The sequence below is a fragment of the Solea senegalensis genome, linkage group LG16 (genome assembly GCF_019176455.1).
Source record: "Solea senegalensis isolate Sse05_10M linkage group LG16, IFAPA_SoseM_1, whole genome shotgun sequence".
NCBI classification, from domain to species: Eukaryota; Metazoa; Chordata; class Actinopteri; order Pleuronectiformes; family Soleidae; genus Solea; species Solea senegalensis.
The window spans coordinates 9456738-9476357 of record NC_058036.1 but is presented as its reverse complement, the minus strand read 5'-3'; the positions used below and the strand labels follow the sequence as shown (position 1 = coordinate 9476357).

Genomic DNA, 19620 nt, shown 5'->3' with positions numbered 1-19620 from the left:
GAGGGTGGTTTCAGATTATTGCGTTTTTAAGCCCCAAAACGCCGTCACTGCCTAAACAAAAGGCACTTCCGATTAAATATTTTGTCCGTTCACACAAGTGTCCTCGTGTGAACGTGGCCTAATCTTCCCTTTGTTTCTAAAATCTTAGAAAAGGCAGTTGCTAATAAATTATGTGAATATTTGCACATTAATGGCCTATTTGAAGATTTTCAGTCAGGTTTTAGATTAAACCATAGCACAGAAAAAGCACTAGTTAAAGTTAATAACGACCTTCTCTTGGCTTCAGATAATGGTCTAGTTTCTTTACTTTACCTTTTAGATCTTAGTGCTGCATTTGACACCATTGATCATAATATTCTACTGCAGAGATTGGAGCAGACTCTTGGCATCACAGGTGCTGCCCTCTTCTGGTTTAAATCATACTTATCTGATAGATTCCAGTTTGTTCATGTTAATGATAAAGCCTCACTACAAACAAAAGTTAATTGTGGAGTTCCACAAGGCTCAGTGCTTGGGCCTATACTTTTTACCTTATATACTATGCTTCCTCTAGGGAACATTATTAGGAAGCACAACATACACTTTCCTTGTTATGCAAATGCACCTGCGAAACATTTTGGAAATTAGAAACATTCTGTCCTTAAAGAATGCTGAAAAACTAGTTCATGCTTTTGTTACATCTAGATTAGATACTGTAACTCCTTATTATCAAGAATATACTGTAACGCCCTTATATTTTTTATAAATTTTTTCTTTTTTCTTTTTTATACATATGTTTCAGTTTATATTTAGACTGTACATAGACCTGCATGCCTCTTATGTTTCTATCGTGTAACATATTCTGGAGCTGCTGAACTGTGAATTTCTCTGTGAGATGAATAAAGTATCTATCTATCTATCTATCTATCAGGATGTTCCAACAAGTCTGTTAGAACCCTTCAGTAATGCTGCAGCACGAGTTCTGACAGGAACTAGAAAGAGAGACCATACAACTACAGTGTTAGCTTCTCTACACTGGCTCCCCGTACAGTTTAGAATTCAATTTAAAATCCTCCTCCTCACGTACAAAGCACTTAATGGTCAGGCCCTTCACAAAATACAGGTTTACTTGTGGTTCCCAGAGTCTGTAAGAACAGAATGGGAGGCAGAGCCTTCAGTTACCAGGCTCCTCTCCTGTGGAACCAGCTCCTAATGACAGTTTGGGAGGCAGAGCCTCTCTCTGTATTTAAAGTTAGACTTAAAACTTTAATGAAAATTACATAATTTTTATCAACACTCTCTGCTGCTGCTTTATAAATGACATTGTATTGCTATAAACAAGTAATCATTGACTGTATAAACTTGTGATTGCTCTCCTTGATGTTGTCTATGTACAGTGCCTTGAGATAATGTATGTTATGATTTGGCGCTATACAAATAAAATTTAATTGAATTGTTATAAGTTTAAGCCACATGCCAAATGTCAGAGGTCACTGAAATAAAAATGCTCCTTGAATAAAACAAAACAAATCTCTTTCTTGCATGACAATAATGTACAGTAATTAATTCAAAAATACAATACTATTACAATTTTAACAGTAACAATAAAAACTTTTCCACTGACGTATTTACTGCAACTACACTGCAAACAACAACAAAAAGAGATGATGAAAATATGACTAGTGTAGTCTCCCCCCAGTATATTTTTCAAGTTATATCATTTCAAATGTTCAGAGATTATAATGTCCAGTTTTTTATGTATTGTTCTGTAGGGATGTCCCGATCCGATATTGATATCAGTCCGATATCAGCCAAAAAACGCATATCGGATTATATCGGAGTGCCTCTAAAATCTCTGATATAAGCACTCCGATACAACAGTCCATTCTGCTCCAGCACTTCTATCCAGCAGTGCCTGTTGTGATCACGTGGGCTCTGCGTGTTGGATGCATGTAGAGCCCACATGATCAAAACAACAGCCTGTGTGTGCTATTGCCATTTTAGAGGTTAAACATTTGCGCGAGTTAGCCATTAGCACCATGCTAGCTCATCCTGAGGCAAGCTGCTAAAACAACATTATTTCATAAACCAGCACCACCTGTTGAATTTCAACAGCCTCTGTTTGTTAATTATACCCCAAAAACCAGCCATGCCAAGAGCTTTCTGTGTTTTAAATGTGTCCTGAAGCTCCACACGGAGCTAAGTACATCTGCGGGGCAGGTCCTCGGGCTCCATGTTTACCTGCGGGACGAGTCACTCACCCTGTGTGGGTTGGGCTAATCCAAAATAGTGAAAACAAGGGGGGTGTTCTCTGAAGACACACTGTTACTTGTGAAACACGGGTGCTCTGAAAACACCCCCATGAGCACTTGATATTTTCCTCCTGATGAAATTAACCAGAGACTATGGAAAAAAATCCAATATTCTTAGTTGAAGGTTAAAATTGATGTAACCCATTGGTTAATAATAAATGGGTCAGTTTTTCCTCTGTTTAAGTAATATCACTTGATCAAGCCTATTCTAAAATTCCACACTACAAAATAAGTAATTAAAGTATGTATGATTTGTGCTGATATCGTATCGGATCAATAACGGTATCGGCCAATACTCAAGGCTGCAATATCGGTATCGGAAGTGAAAAAGTCGGGACATCCCTATTGTTCTGTGTAGCTCACAAAATAGTATCAGGGCTCCAGTTTCTGTGATCAGAAGTAGCACATACAGAGAGGTGCCTTTCTCTTTTTGGCCACAAGGTGGAGTATCTGCTAAACTGAGCACTGCTCAGGAGGCAGGCACATGTGTATGAGAACAGTTTCCTCCTGGTTCCATAGAGATAGCGACGCACCAGAGAATTTATCATTTCGGTATTTTAAAATATTGAGATATTTCCCAGCCTTACGAAAACCCCCTCATAGCCTTAATTTATTCACACTACTCATGAAGTTTTCATATCGTACCATTCTCTGACAGTAGCGCCGTTCACGAGATGCCATATCACCGGGCTTTGGTGTGCTCGAACACAGCTGTGACTTTACTATGGGAAATAAGATTTGTATGGCCTTTAGGAAGGTTTTACAAATATGAAACTCCATAAATTAAAAATATAGAACATAATGATCTATAAAAGCCTATGGCCATGTCTCGAGGTGTCCTGTGGACACTTTTACAGATGTCTCTTTTACTATTGCGCTCAATGGGAAAATTGCTTTTTGGGCCAATACGTATTTTTTGTTGCAGTACCATGAGTGGCAACCATGACAAAATTGTCTTCAAGGCAGAGGGAGCTCTATCCAGTTCTTATAATATAATCCATGTGAACTACCGGCAAGAAGGTTGCCAAGGGGATACAGGCAAAATTTTGCAGAAGTTAATGTCGTTGTGATTTGTCTTAATGTTGTAGTGATTTGTCTTAATGTTGTAGTGATTTGTCTTAATGTTGTTGTGATTTCTCTTAATTGCATTGTGATTTGTACTTCTCGGCAGTGGTGGCTTGTGAATTTTTTTTTGGGGAGACACAATCGGCAAGTCAGTTTTTCACATTGGCTGTGGTTATAGCCCAGTGGTGATATGCAAGTTACTGCATGTCACCACTAGGACACGCCAAAGCACCATTCTCATGCCTGATACTATTATTTTAAAAGATTTATTTAAATAAATGAAAATAAAAAAAAAGTTTTTGTTGTGTTTTTTTGCATAGCATGTATCCTTGTCTGTTCATGTTTTTAATCAAAAAAATGTTTTAAGTCTGTAATACCTGTCTAAATCCAGGCTTGTTCAGTGTCCGGCATCTGAAAGAGGAGGCAGGGAAAACAAAACATGGCACTGGTCTGAGGGCGAACAGTTAGCCAGTCCTCATATCAGCTCCTGGAGAAAGCTGGTCTGGTAAATAGTGGTACATTTACTTGAGTAGAATATTTTAGTACTCTTTCCACCTCTAATTTTTTCTTTGTGAATAATCAAGTTTGATTTTTTCACCTTACCATGCATTCATATGTACACCACAGTTAAACAGTAAAGGCTCATTTACTGTCATATTACTTACTATACCACACAAGTTAGATTTACACAATAAAAATGATGCAATTGTCATCAGTAAACAAAGTAGCTCTAATACTGTTTTGTATAAATATATACGTAGAGAGAGAGAGTCAGTAACATTAATTAGGGTCAACATTTTATGGATGTGTTGCAATAGTTATTGAAAATTAAATACACTGTATGGTCATTATAGCATTGCGAAAACAACAAATCTCATCTAAGAATTGTGTACGTCTGTGTGTGCACTAATAACACGAAAAAAACGTCCAACATGAAACTAAGGCAATTTTCCCCTCTTTGGTGTAAACTACACACGATACCACATTGTGTCAGCGGTAAGCTTGGTACATAATTACTCCTGCGTGATAAACGAGAGAACGAGTTAGACACTGGAATAAGGATATCAGATTACAGAATACAATGTCGTAAGCAGTTTACAGTAGAGTCAGTTGAGACAGGCAAAGGTTGTTGTTGTCTCTCACCATTACTGAAATGAATGAATTTCTCACCCCCCTTTACGGTTTTACTTAAACAGATAGCATGCCCCGGTCCTCACACGTAGTAACAGCAGTCACTATCATTATATCACACTTACCCTGCAAACCTCACGAGCTGTGCTTGTAGAAGAGTACCAACACCACTAACAGTGTATCGCGTCGGTCACATTCGCCGTCGGCGCAGATCACAGGATCACAAACAAGCAGCCTGTAGCACAAACCAGGATGTGAAACAGCAGAGCGGTGAGGCGTTCTGCTTCGCGGTACACTATTTTCCAACAGAATCTCACTGACAAACTAGCATATTTTACACATTTCTTCTCAGTATCAGCGATGATATATGCGTACATTATTTTGAGCTAAAAATGTATGCATTGCCGAAATTTGCGGTACATTCTGCATTCAAACGATTCATAACATCGCGTGTAAAGTTGTATTCGTTTCAGTCAGCTCATAGCTGCCTCATTTGCAAATATTCAATGTCACATTCTCGTAATGTAGTTCTTTCTCCGCCCAAGACAATTATACTGATACAATTCTCTTTGTTTAAAAAACAAAACAAAACAAAAAAGCACAAGTGGTGAAGTTATTTATTCCAAAGGTACGTGAACACAGCTCCAGTATCACGTGACCCCTATCAGCTGACGAGCAGGCGGAAGTGCATGAAAACATGGCGGCTTCTCTCAGCAGGCTTCCTATAACGGGCTGTCTGAAAGTAAGTAAATAAAATACAATACTATAAGTAAATAAGCGGCGCTTCAAGGAAGAATGAAGGGATTTCTTTTATTAAAGTGACTAGATGTTACAGCGGTGAAACATGAAGTAGCTCATTGACAAGAAGTAGCTCATTTACAGTTGTTATGAGTTCGTCCTGTGAACATTTCTTGCCACCCGTGAGTTATGTCATGACAATAATTGACATTACAGTAGCAATCGGTAAAATTTAGAAAACATAGATATCAGTAAAGGCAACACTAGACATATATATATATATATACACATATATATATAAATACACATATATACATATATATATACAAAAATGTTCTCATTTAGTAAAACAAATGGTTGGATGGTTGTGGCTGGCAGTCAAGACAAAAATAAACTAATTTAGCTGTTTATTGGCTCACATCACATTGACAGATGACTGACATGATGGGCGACAGAGATGATAGGAATGCATTACTAATGTCATGTCAAGATGTATCGAGCATAAAAAGCATAATTCAGTCATGACCAGTGTACATTGAAACACACATATCTAAAGACTTACCATCAGTGTGAGCCCTGCTAAGCCTGTTTTCTGGAGACAAGATGGTCCTTGTGACAGGCACAATGGGTTTTTAAACAAGTTTGACATTTCCCAACTCGGGGCATGGAAACCTGTGTACTATTATCCAACATCATTATTAAGTACTTAAACCATTATCATATTAACTTGTTTTTTTATGTATTCAATGGACATAGAAAGTCTGCCATAAAGATTGAATTAAATTGAAAATTAAAATAACCATGGTTTGAATGATTTTTTTTTTTTTTTTGTTAATGCCACCAAATGCCAAACTGTAGTCCTAACAGAAGTATCCTTACAGCTTTGTCACAGGGTAGTGGATGGACTGTGCGGCCAGGAGCCTCCTCACAGAGGAGATTACAGTGCCACCTGGAGCCTGGAGGAGTGGATGGAGCTTATCAACTCCCTGACTGCCCTCTTCCGCATGGTAGTGGGGAACAACAGCTCAGACGAAGAGGTGAGACTGCTTCATTGTACTGGGACACGATGGGCTTTTATAGCTATAACTGCTTAAAATATATAAAAAGAAAAGAAGAAGATAAATCTAAAGCTACCACAGATCTTGGCCAAATAAGTGTAATCTCTAAATCATCTCTGATGTTATGTAATTTAACCAAAATTCAAGATTTATTTATGGGAGTGACCATGATGGACATGATTAGAAATTAGTATACTTGAGGGAAAACTCAGGTTTGGTTTGGAGATTAAGTAAGAGAGTCAAGGTTGAGAAGGTTTGGTCACGTGCAGAGTAGGGATAGTCAGTACCCCAAAGCAGGGGTGGCCAATGTGCAATGGGAGTACTTTGTTCAAAGGTACCCAAGCCCTGGACCTGGTGGGGACTCGAACTAACAGCCCCTGGTCACAAGCCAACTTCCCTTTCCACCTGGCCATGGGTTAACATGGGTAACATGATATTAAATATAACACTAATAACAAATAAATTAAGATCAAAGGAGAGTTACTGTTAAACTTCATTTCTTTTGTGATCAGCTATTGACTGTAGTATCAAATTGTGGTTTTTAGATGCTATCACAGTATGAAGGAGGCAGTCAGAAGGGGTTTTCTATGAGGTGTACACTCTGGAAAGAGGACAAAAACTGCTTAACTACTTAATAAAAATGTTTTTCCAAATAGTGTAAAAAAAGAGTCTGCTCTCAGATCAGATTTTGTGTACAGATGTTGGCTGAGCTTGTGGATTTGGACAGTGGTCATGCTCAGGCTTTGCTGAGTGTGCTCAGAGCCAGAGAGGAAGAGATTCATCACGCTCTACTGGAAAGAACCATCTCCATCTCCTGTGCCACTTTGCAAGATTTTGACTGGCAGCTGAAGGTGAATCAATGCTTTATTTGCTAGTGTTGCAATGACTCATTTTGTTTGTGTTAATGCTAATACACTTTGTGTTTACAGTATTTATTGATTGATCTCACTGCCATTAGACTGTGCAATTATGCATTCCATGTCATTAGGCTTTAATTTGTAGGACAAATGTTCTTCTTTCTATCTTGAGGATACATTTAAGGATGAAATAAGGAAATTAAATTGTGATGCAGACAAGATTAGATTAAATTTGTTAATCCCTCGGAAGGTTTCCTCTGGGGAAGTTAAGGGCAACGCAAAATTCAGGATGCACTTGCAACTTGAATCTTCAGTTTAATTTTACTTTGGACAACCATCCATGGTGAACTCAGTCTGAATGATGTCAGCAAATACAGTTGATGCCTGCATGTTGTTCCTGCTATGCTCTAATCTTGCCTCGTATTTCCCCTGCAATCTGTTTCTCCTGTCCTCTTCCTCCAGTTGGCTCTTTCCAGTGATAAGATCTCGTCTCTCCACACTCCTCTACTCAGTCTCAATCTGGATGTGAGAGAGAATGGACACCTTCAGCCTGTCACTGTGGAAATGAACAGAGAGGAGTTAAACACACTCATCAGTTCACTTGAGGCTGCTAATAAGGTAGACACAAACTGATATTGTAGTTAATTGGTGTCTGAAGCACTGGGCAACATGAGAGGAAAGTGCCAAGCAACACTTTCAGCTGACTAACTTAAGTTTTCTTTGTTGCTTGACACATTTTGTTGCACCACTATAGTTTGGTTCCATTGGCATTTGAATCAGTGTGTTCATTTCTATGGTAAGCCGTTTTAAAATTAAATCCCTAGACAGGATATTCACTATTTTATTGAACAAAATTCAATTAACCCTTAACCTACTGGAAATTATGTACCTACGAGAAAGACCAGTGGTAATTTTGACCGTTCATACTTAATTTGCATATCATTTCAATAATCAAAGTACAAAGTGAAAATAAATAGATATGTAATGTGAATATGTGTGGAATGTGAAATGTGTGGAAAATCTCTTCTGATTTTATTGACTGTGCCTAACATTGTTAAAACAAAAAATACACATATTTAGGAAAAGTCCCATGGTCTCATATGTTTAATTTCAACAAAGTTATCACCCTCCAAATCGCAGGGTTTACAGCTGCCCGTCAGAATCCTATTACGGACGAACTGGTATGCTTTATTTGCAAAGACATGTAACCGATTAACGTCTTGCAGGGGTCTGGTTTTAAAGATTTCATCCAAGAGCGTGAGCCAAGGTACGTGGTTCTTAGCCGCACGACCATCAGCGACGGAGTTGCTGCGGAGGCATATGAATTGATCAGTCACCGCACATTTCATAGACATAGATATAATTCTCAAAACGACCGAAGCTCAGTCTAGACACACTGCCGAAAACGTTGACAGATGCAGATGTGAGTCAGTGCTCTCCATCACCATGGACAGCATGGCTAACACCGTCGAGAGGCACCTGCAGGCCGCCAGTGTCTCATGCATGGCCCAGTGAACAGAACGTAAAACAACCACATGATATTAAGTTAAAAATATATTTAAAAAAAGCCCTAATTATGACGAGTCATAATTAAAGTTCAAGATATCTTTAATTATCCACAATTGAAGAAAGGGACATTGTCCTTTTTAGAATGTAGTTTCAGATAGTCAGAATGAAGTTGTAGATATCTTAAACTTGAACACAAATGGAACTTGTAGCTTATAATTACAACATATACATAATATACAGGATATCCTGAACTCTGAGTTAAGATGTTAAAATGATGGCAAAGTGTCAGGGAATTGACATGTCCCAGGTTTGGTCAAGGGCTCAGGTGCCACCTTTGTTCCCTGGTCACAGATGTGTGCTGCCCACTTCTCCTGTGCCCAGCTTGTTTGTTTACTACTGATAAATAATAATGAGTTAAATGCAGAAGATAAATTCACTATTACTGTTCATAAAGTTTGTGTGTGATTCGTGGACACAGTATGTGGAAGTCAAAGTGTCTGTTTTGTTTCTGTTCCATCTACTCTGCTCCTCTACTTGTATACTACGTGCTCAATGTGTGTTCATATCGTCTTGCTTCGAGATACCTGCAGTTACATAGGAGCAAGTTTGGCTCATAGTGAGTGAACTTGTAATTCAATACCAAACAGTGTGAACACACAGCAGTTGCACAGTGTTTCTATGTAAATATTGTCAGACAACCGGGACCAGGCGATACAGTGAACTCTGCTGCCTTCCACTGCTAGTGTGTAAAACTGGAAAGTTGTTTTTTTTTGTCTAACAGTTGGTAGTTGGTAAGTTAACATTACCCTGTGCTTTTTTTTCCTTTTTTACTCACCTTTTCATGTTTTATATTATTTTGGGGCCTGGTGTGTATATTCTTCAAGAAATGCAACAGACACGGTTAATGTACAGAGGAAATCATTGCCAGATTTGAGGTTAAATTAATTTGAGTCGTCGCTTTTCAGTCTATACAACCCTCACAGTACCACACATTACATTACCAAGTACAGTCAGTGAAGATCCTGACCATAATAGAATGGAATAGGGTAATATACAATTTTATTACACACCACCATAAAAAAATATAAACAAAATTTATATAATTTGGATAATCCTGAATGTGGCAAATCATCATTTAATTTGAATTACCACAAGGTATCTAACTTTTTTCACTAGGAGCACAGTGGTCCCCAACTGAAAATTTTAGGGGTGCAACCAGTATAGTATTTTTAATATTTAGACTGAAACGTGGGTGTGGTAGTATTACTGTTATCTATCTATAAATGCAAGCAATGTGTGTTTGACTGTTAATAGCATGAGGAACGGTTAGCTTGACAGGCTTTAAAATTGGCAGGTAACTTACTAACACCTGGTTCACACTGGAGGTCATGTGCATTGCTTCTGTGTTGTCTCTTGTTTGCCTGTGTGATTTAGATTTTCTGGTTTATCTGATTTAAAAATGTAAAAATGTGTTCTGTCTCCTGTAGGTGGTGCTGCAGTTAAAATGATGGAGATATTGTGGACCACTGCTGCATGGCTCGGAACTCCAGTGACTGGATGTCACGTTGTTAACAAGAGACTTTCATTCATGGTGTTTTGTGTTGAAGACAGTGACAATTTTTTGTAATACATTTGTGCACATCAGCGGCTGGACACATTTTTACAGTGAAATGTGTCATTAACAAGTTGAAGTGAATCCACAAAACCCATGTCGTTTACCGGGCCTTCCTTCTTTAAATATCAGGTGGTGATATGATGGTGCAGAAAGAGACTCCGCTAACACAAGGCTTGTATAGAACAAGGAGAACATTATTGTTGCAAGCCAGTATCAGTTCGGAACCTGCAGGTGCAGAGTTTAAGCCGAATCCTAAAAAAACTCTGCCCCTGTTTTTCCCTAACCACACATTTTAAAGCCTGTCTGACATCATCTATTTCATACCTAGGCTGATGTTCTCATGCTCTTTTTACCTTTTGAAAATACATTTCCAATGCATGACAAATTTGACAATAGCAACCTGTTTGTCGGCTCTCCCATGCTCCAAAAAACAGGAAACACCTGGGTTCTCTCCCATCAGATCTAAACATCCCTTTGTTAACTCCCTTTTGAGTTTTATTTGGATTCTAATTAATTTCATATATAAATGTGATTGCCTCCAACTCAACTCCTTGGGTCCTTTGCTTGCTGTCACTGGTTGAACTCTGCTGTTACTTGAACTCTGGCTTGTTGCCCAGATGTCATTATATTCTTCATCTGAACTCTTCTATCAGTCATTTGACAGAATGGGAATGATGCAGCATACTGTGTATTATTATTGTTATTGCTATCAATTCACTGACTCCAGTTGTAGTGCTCCCCATTTTTCCCAGATTTGGTCCAGTCAATCCCATGACATCGTGTTCCCACCAGCATTCCCTGCAAGCTCCAGCTTCTAACCTCACAATTTATTCATGGTGACTGAATAAATTCCATCAGGTGCAGTGTTATTAGGGATATAAAAATAATATTTGTCAACAATCTGACAGATCCCTCCTCTATCTGCTAAAATCCAATCTAGGGTCTGTCTATTTTGTCACACCAACCTACTAGTTTAATAAAGTTATTCACCTAGTGCGTCACTCGTATAATTGAGAAATTGCCATTGATTTTAATAAACAGTTACGATTTACATTCTTGTTAACAGTAATCCATGGAAATATGGACTCCAGGCCAGCCCTAACTTCATCCTGTGCTCTAAATTCTTCAGGAATTCCTGTCAGTTGATCCTCACTATTTAAACAAACTCCAGACTCAAAATGTCACATTACCAGTGTATTTAATTTAATTGCATCTCATACCCCTTTATAGAACTCTAACAATGGTAATGACACAGTTGAAACCAGAAGTTTACATACACTATATAAAGACACATATGCTTTTTTTTTCTCACTGTCTGACATGAAATCAGACAATCACTTTTCCTGTTTTAGGTCCGTTAGGATTACCAAAAGTATTTCTATTTGCTCAATGCCAGAATAATGAGAGAAGGATTTCTTTAGACATTTTTTTATTACTTTCTTCAAAGTCAGAATTTTACATACACTAAGATTATTATGCCTTTAAACAATTTGGGGAAGCCTAAATGAAGATGTCATGTCTTTGGAAGCTTCTGATAGGTTTATTGACGACATTTGCGTTATTAAATGTTGTGTAATAAATAAGAGAGAGAAAAAAAAAGTTAATGGTATTTGTTCCATTGTCTCTTTTTGACCTCTATCGTGTTCAGTTTCATTGGTATTTGTACACCCTTCCAAATAGTCATGGTCACACATCCAAACAACCGAAATATAATAAAATAACAGCTTATTAGTGTCTTATTAGATTAATTCAGATCAAAAACAATCAGAGTAACCAATTTGGATGCTCTAGGTCCTCATTCCCAAACCGAGGGTTGGAGCGCCCTTCTAAAGATCCTGTAGAATTTTCATTCCTGTTTTTTTCAATGAAAATTGTATGTTTTCTAACCGCAAGTATTTCATAACATCTGCCATAAGATGGGTTGGAGCAGTTTTTTGTTTCAGAAATGGCTGATCTACTGGGTTTTTCCACACAAACAACCATAATGTTTACAGTTAATGGTCCAAAAAGAGAAATTATCCAGTGTGCAGCAATTGTCTGGGAAAATGCCTTATTGATACCAGAGGTCAATGAGCAGACAGGTTACAACCAAATATAAGACCACCCCTCAATGAACAATAAATCAAACCTATCAGAAGAAGACCACAACAGGTGCCACTGCTGACACTTTTGTGTAAGTGGTCAGTGTATATTATTCACTCTGAGGGGGTGTTGTGGCAAAAATTGTCATAACGTGTCTAATGAAGAAATATAGTTGAATCAAAGTTGATTGTTGAAGCATGGTTTATTCTTTGCAAAGAGAGAGTCAAGATGGACAACTGCTCAGAGGCAAGTCAAGGATGACTCTTAGGCACATGAAAACATTTGTACAGTTTATAGTTGGTGTTTGCGGTTATCTGTGCAGCTGGGAAAGAACAGGCACAGGGACGGCATTCAGGTGTGGGCATTGCTTAAACTGAGACAGAAAGTGTATGAAGATAAATGGGCATGTACTAGGTACGAGTAGTGCATTAATGTGTGTATGTTAAACCAAGTAGTGTATGAGAGCACGTATTATTTTCCATGACAATTCCTCATCTTGATTATATATTAATCAATAAGCTAAAGAAAATAACACTAAAAGGGAAAAAAATCAAAAACATAATACAAAAATGTTTTAAAAAAAGAAGAGTCATTAAAATGAAAGTCCACAAAACTGCTAGACATCATTACATCAAAGCTGTAGGATCAAGAAAAATCAAGAATCAATTTCAGGGCCGGCCCAAGCCTTTAGGGAGCCCTAAGCAGAATTTGATTTGGGGGCCCCCCCCCCTCCAACTATGCGGAGTCACCTGTGCTTGATGATTAATGTTATTACCAAGTAAATTACCAAGTATTGTAACTTGGTAATTTGTAACTTGTCACTACTCTTCCCCTGGGAACCGATGCATAAGGAACACCCTATTTGTTCCAGAGTGGGTGCATATCCCCCATAAAATTTTCAATTTTGAATCTGGTAGATGTGATTTCCTATATTCTGGTGCATTTTTGAGATGGCCAGTTTTCACTCCAACTAAAGTTTCAACTTAAATTCACTACATTTCGCTGCTTTTTTCCCCTCAAGGACACTGATATGTGTCATCACTCGCACGCAAAAAAAAAATTTAATAATTTTTTTATTTTTATTTTTTTAAGTTAATTCTCTTGGGGCCCCCTGGTGGTCATGGGGCCCTAAGCAGCCGCTTAGTTCGCTTATGCCTTGGGCTGGCTCTGATCAATTCAATCAAAGAAGAATCTAAACTCATCAACACGATCAAAATAAAGAAAATCACACACTAGAAAACATCAAAATATTAATCAATTAATAATGGGCAAAAACAACATACAAACCATACCAAACTCAAGAAATTTACATCTTACGTATTACGTAAGAATACCAGGTATAAAAATGTAATTTAAAAATATTCATGTATATATCATCACACACAAGCAGATGAATATCTTTGACCCATGTGCTTTGCACACAGTAGAGAGTCACCACCATGGAGAGGTCACTAGAACATACGACGCATGGTGGCATGGAATCCGTCATTGAAGCTTCCTTCGTCTCGCGATGTTTCCAGCAGAGACATTTTTCCATTGGTCATTAGCATGAGGTGAAATAAATGGTGTAAAAGGTGTAATATCAATTCAAAGTTAGTGGTACATTTTCTAATCTCCATGGTAGAATACTGATCATTTCAACATTCTTATCAGCATTGCATTGCTTTGATTTTACTGTAGTAAATTAATTTAACATAATAAACAGTAATTTCTTATCAAATCGAATCAACTCATCGCCTTAATCATACCCTCGGCCTTGTTTTAACTTATGGTATTGATATTGATAAATTAAAGGTGACATAGAATGCTTGTATCACACATATATGTTAGTTATGGAGGTCTACTTACATATATTGACTTGTTTTCATGATTAAAAACCTCCTAATCGCTGCAAACGAGCCGATCAAAATATCTCCTCACTGACACTCTCGTCAGCCGTTTCAGACCAAAATCACACCCCTAGAATGTGGACTGTGTTGTGATTGGCCAGCCAACGAGAGCTTTCCCACTGTCCTGTGATTGGCCAGGTACCTGGAAGTGACGTAATAGATAGGCCAGCTCTCAGATACACAGCTCCCCCTCTGGCACGGTGGATGCTCTGCATCTCAGCAGCTACAATGAGAGTAGTTCAACTTCTTCTGCGGTTGAATGTACGGAACCGGATGTGCCCAGACTAGTGCCCGCACCAGGAGGATTTTTGATAACGACATCAAATTAAGGAAGTGCCAATCCGCTTCGCAGAGCCCAGGAAAACAATACAACACTATTTTCTCAGCAGTGGCTGAACTGTTTGTTCTGAAACTTTAGGGTTTCATAAACGAGGTAATGACACAGATACACACACAAACGCAGCGTTAATTGGAGCTTCCGGTCTATGTAGGCTTTAAACATAGTTCCTCAAAACCCTCTCCTTACTGATCATTATTTACTCACATTTAATTGTACAATAATGAACTACAATAACATAAATAAGAAATACAGCTACAGCCGGTGCCTGTCTGACAATAATATTAATACATTCAAAGAGACAGTGCAACCTCTATTTAACTCGGTGCCATATGTCAGTACATCTGAAGGTACCTTTTGTGATTTTACTCCCGCCCTCATAGATAACCTTGTTGATAGTACAGCAGCCTCACTGCGTACTACATTAGATTGTGTTGCCCCTCTGAAAAAGAAAGTGGTGAATCAGTAGAGACGAGCACCATGGTTTAACTCCAATACTCGTGCTCTTAAACAGACGTTACATAGATTAGAAAGAAAATGGCGTTCCAATAACCTAGAGGAATTTTATACAGCCTGGAAAGATGGTTTTGTAGCCTACAAAAAAGCCCTACACAAAGCTAGAGTTGCCTATTCTTCTTTAATTGAAGAAAATAAGAATAATCATAGGTTTCTTTTCAGCACTGTAGCCAGGCTGACACAGAGCCACAGCTCCACTGAACCATCTATTCCTTATTAACTGGATATGTGCCCCAAACGTTTAAAGTAGCAGTTATTAAACCCCTTCTGAAAAAATTGACCCAGATATTTTAGCTAATTATCGACCTATATCTAATCTTCCCTTTGTTTCTAAAATCTTAGAAAAGGCAGTTGCTAATCAATTATGTGAATATTTGCGCATTAATGGCCTGTTTGAAGATTTTCAGTCAGGTTTTAGATTAAACCATAGCACAGAAACAGCGCTAGTTAAAGTTAGTAACGATCTTCTCTTGGCTTCAGATAATGGTCTAGTTTCTTTACTTGTCCTGTTAGATCTTAGTGCTGCATTTGACACCATTGATCATAATATTCTACTGCAGAGATTGGAGCAGACACTTGGTATCATAGGTGCTGCCCTCTGCTGGTTTAAATCATATCTGATAGATTCCAGGTTGTTCATGTTAATGATAAAGCCTCACTACAAACAAAAGTTAATTGTGGAGTTCCACAAGGCTCAGTGCTTGGGCCTATACTTTTTACCTTATGCTTCCTCTAGGCAACATTATTAGGAAGCACAACATACACTTTCATTGTTATGCAGATGACACACAGCTATATTTATCAATGAGGCCGGATGAAATAAATCAGGTTGTTCAACTCCAGGAATGTCTCAGAGACATTAAGTCCTGGATGACCTGTAACTTTCTACTTTTACCCTATCACCTTAACAGACCGCTTAGGTCACAAAATACAGGTTTGCTTGTGGTTCCCAGAGTCTGTAAGAGTAGAATGGGAGGCAGAGCCTTTACTTACCAGGCTCCTCCTCTCCTGTGGAACCAGCTCCCAATGATAGTTCGGGAGGCGGACATTCTCTCTGTATTTAAAGTTAAACTTAAAACTTTCCTTTTTGATAAAGCTTATAGTTAGAGCTGGTTCAGGGAAACCTGGACCATCTCTTAGTTATGCTGCTATAGAACTAAACTGCTGGGGGATTTTCCTGTGGTACACGCACATTCACTCTCTCACACTCAGGATATGATTATGACTTTTTATATGTCATTAACCTTGTCTCTTTCTCTCCCTAGTTTGTGTCTTTCCTTCCTCCCCTCTCTCTCTGTATTCTCATCATGCAGGTTGCGGGATCAAGGTCCAGTTTTCGAGGCTACCCATATCATCACCATTATTATTGTGCTATAATTGTATAAATGTTCAATTTATACAATTGAACATTTTCAATAATAAAATTGAACATCAATTAGAGATGTAATTGATCATCTCCTCCCTCATATTGGGAATGACTCATCTTTTAGCACAAGCGCTATAAGATCTAAGAGCTATAAGAGCCTATAGATCTCCCTGAGTTAACATCATTGGTTTCATCATCTAAGCCATCAACCTGTCAGTTCGATCCTATCCCCACCAAACTGTTTGAAGATGTGTTTCCTTTAATTAACAGCTCTATATTAACTCAAATTAATCTATCCTTATTAACTGGATATGTGCCCCATACATTTAAAAAAGCAGTTATTAAACCCCTTCTCAAAAAAGCGACCCTTGACCCATATTTTAGCTAATTACCGACCTATATCTAATCTTCCCTTTGTTTCTAAAATCTTAGAAAAGGCATTTTCTAGTCAATTGTGTGAATATTTGTGCATTAATGGCCTGTTTGAAGATTTTCAGTCAAGTTATAGATAGCACAGAAACAGCACTAGTTAAAGTTAGTACACTGTAAGACAGTTCTAGTCTGTTCAACTTGCAAATGGAAGTTCACCTGCTGCCTTGAAATTGCAATTCAACTCAACTTAAGCGATATCCTTGTTTTGACTAATAAACTCAAGTTTATAAAGTTGAGTAAAGTGCAGTGGTATAGTTATCTCAACATTATTCTATTAGTTATGAAAGTTGATTCAACTTTCAGTCACTTTGTGGTTCAACTCGTTACAGCAAGTTCAAACAAATAAATATCCTACATTAACAAAGATGTAAAAGTCACCAAACTTAGTTTAAGAAACATCACTTTATGCATTAAAATAAATTATATTTTCAAGTTAATACAACTTTGCCAGGGCTGCGCTTTATCACCAATCCTGTTTGTTTTCATGGACAGGATATCGAGGCGTAGTCGTGGGGGAGAGGGGTTGTGGTTTGGCGGGCTTGAGATCACGTCGCTGCTTTTTGCAGATGATGTGGTCCTCATGGCTTCGTCGGCCTGCGACCTTCAGCGCTCACTGGATTGGTTCGTGGCCGAGTGTGAAGCGGTCGGGATGAAGATCAGCACCTCTAAGTCTGCGGCCATGGCTCTTAGCAGGAAACCGATGGATTGCCTTCTCCGGGTAGGGAGTGACTCCTTGCCCCAGGTGAAGGAGTTCAAGTATCTCGGGATCTTGTTCACGAGTAAGGGGACGAGAGATGGGCCGGAGAATCGGAGCGGCTGGTGCGGTACTGCATTCGCTTTACCGCACGGTTGTGACGAAAAGGGAGCTGAGCCGGAAGGCAAAGCTCTCGATCTACCGGTCAATCTTCGTTCCTATCCTCACCTATGGTCATGAAGGTTGGGTCATGACCGAAAGAACGAGATCGCGGGTACAAGCGGCCGAAATGGGATTTCTCAGAAGCTGGCTTTTCCCTTAGAGATAGGGTGAGAAGCTCGGTCATCCGGGGGGAGCTCGGAGTGGAACCGCTGCTCCTTCACTTTGAAAGGAGCCAGTTAAGGTGGTTCGGGCATCTGGTGAGGATGCCTCCTGGGCGCCTCCCAAGGGAAGTGTATCAGGCACGTCCAGCTGGGAGGAGGCCTCGGGGTAGACCTAGGACCAGGTGGAGAGATTACATCTCAACTCTGGCCTGGGAATGCCTCGGGATCCCTCAGTCGGAGCTGGTCAATGCGGCTCAGGAAAAGGAAGTTTGGGGTCCCTTGCTGAAACGGCTGCCCCCGCGACCCGGCCCCGGATAAGCTGAGGATGATGATGATGATGATGATGAAGTTGATACAACTGTTTTATATTGAAGCAACTTGTCTTATCAAGTTAAGACAAGTTCATATTTGTTTTAACTTGAATGTCTATTTCATTTTGACTGATGCTATCAAGCTTAATGATTTGAAATAATCACAATGCAGCTCTTGCAGTCATTTATTTGACCCAATTTAAACAGCAGCTTCAAAACAGTTGTGCTAACAAAACCAGTTATACAGTGAACAGGTTCCTAAAATATGTATAAAATAACAAGGCTGACAACTGCAACCACTTTGGAATCTGCGGCTCAATGTGACATGACAACAATCTTAGAAGTGTGTGTGACAATCCCTTCAAAATAATATTATGCCTTGCCGAACAATGACAGCAGAAACAACAATCAAGTGGGAGCCTCATGAATTCAGTTTACAGGCGGTATCTGAGGAGTTTATTTCTTAACCAATGTATTCTTGCAGAGCACTGATCTGGTTTAATGCCCATGATCACCCTTTGCAAGAACTCAAACGTGTATTTCATGTGGTGTGGGTACCGGAGGTTCAGGCAGTATATTGCTGCCATCAGCATCGCAAAACCTGTGGGCACATCCTGTAGATCATGAATAATGATAGTCTCTTCTACCACCACAGCCACGTTGAAGACTTTGAGAGGAAATGCACCGTGCAGAGGTTCCTCATGTCCAATCAACAGTCCAACCTGCATTCCTCTCATGATCACATCAAGGGTTTCTCCATGAGCCGGATGACGAAGACATAGACAATTAATGTCTCATAAAGGAATTTTTTTTTTTTTTTCCATTTTTATGAACGTTAAATTATACTGATACAACAGTTGTTACATCTCATTATGTTATCAAAATTTAAACATTTTATAGATGTAAACCCCTTTAACACAGCCTATTGAGGGTCAGGTTGCTGCATCTTTCTTAAATTGTACTGTTTCGTATAACATGTACAGAAGCTGAACAGTGGTTGAACCTTTATCCCCTTTAACCTTTATTCTGTCAAGGTCTTTACTAATACTCAATCTCAAATAAGATTGAGATACAGTCTGACATTAGCCAGGCTAGTCCTCCATTTTATTACTGTAAATTCTGTGTAGAAGGTTTGGTAAGATTTTGTTAAAGACGTTAAAGACTGACAGTTTCAGATTAGTCCTTGGCAGTTGGAATATTTTATGTATTTTAATTATGGCAAAAAAAAATTCCGTATAAAAGAATAGGGCTGCAACTAAAATTATTTTCAAAATTCTTGGTTAATCGATTTGTTTCATCAATAAAATGTAAGTAAACATTGAAAATGTTTTTTAAACCTGGAAGTTATATTCTCAAAGGTCTTGTCCACAGAACAAAATTATTCAGTTTTATAATTTATTTGATAT

General features: G+C 38.6%; 2 protein-coding genes across 2 annotated transcripts in view; one reads left to right on the top strand and one right to left on the bottom strand.

The window, feature by feature from the left end:
* atp10d (ATPase phospholipid transporting 10D) overlaps positions 1-4742 on the bottom strand; it is a 56423-nt gene extending 51681 nt beyond the window's left edge. The window contains exon 1 of the mRNA XM_044047039.1: positions 4613-4742. The gene's annotated coding sequence lies outside the window, so the exon portion shown is untranslated. The remainder of the gene's footprint in view (positions 1-4612) is intronic.
* Positions 4743-4960: 218 nt separating this feature from the next.
* On the top strand, positions 4961-11260 carry commd8 (COMM domain containing 8). Its single transcript, XM_044047042.1, has 5 exons — positions 4961-5229; positions 6107-6262; positions 6982-7134; positions 7603-7758; positions 10137-11260. Exons 1-5 carry the CDS (start codon positions 5185-5187, stop codon positions 10155-10157), a joined length of 531 nt encoding a protein of 176 aa, XP_043902977.1. The 5' UTR covers positions 4961-5184; the 3' UTR covers positions 10158-11260.
* The last annotated feature ends 8360 nt before the right edge of the window (positions 11261-19620 follow it).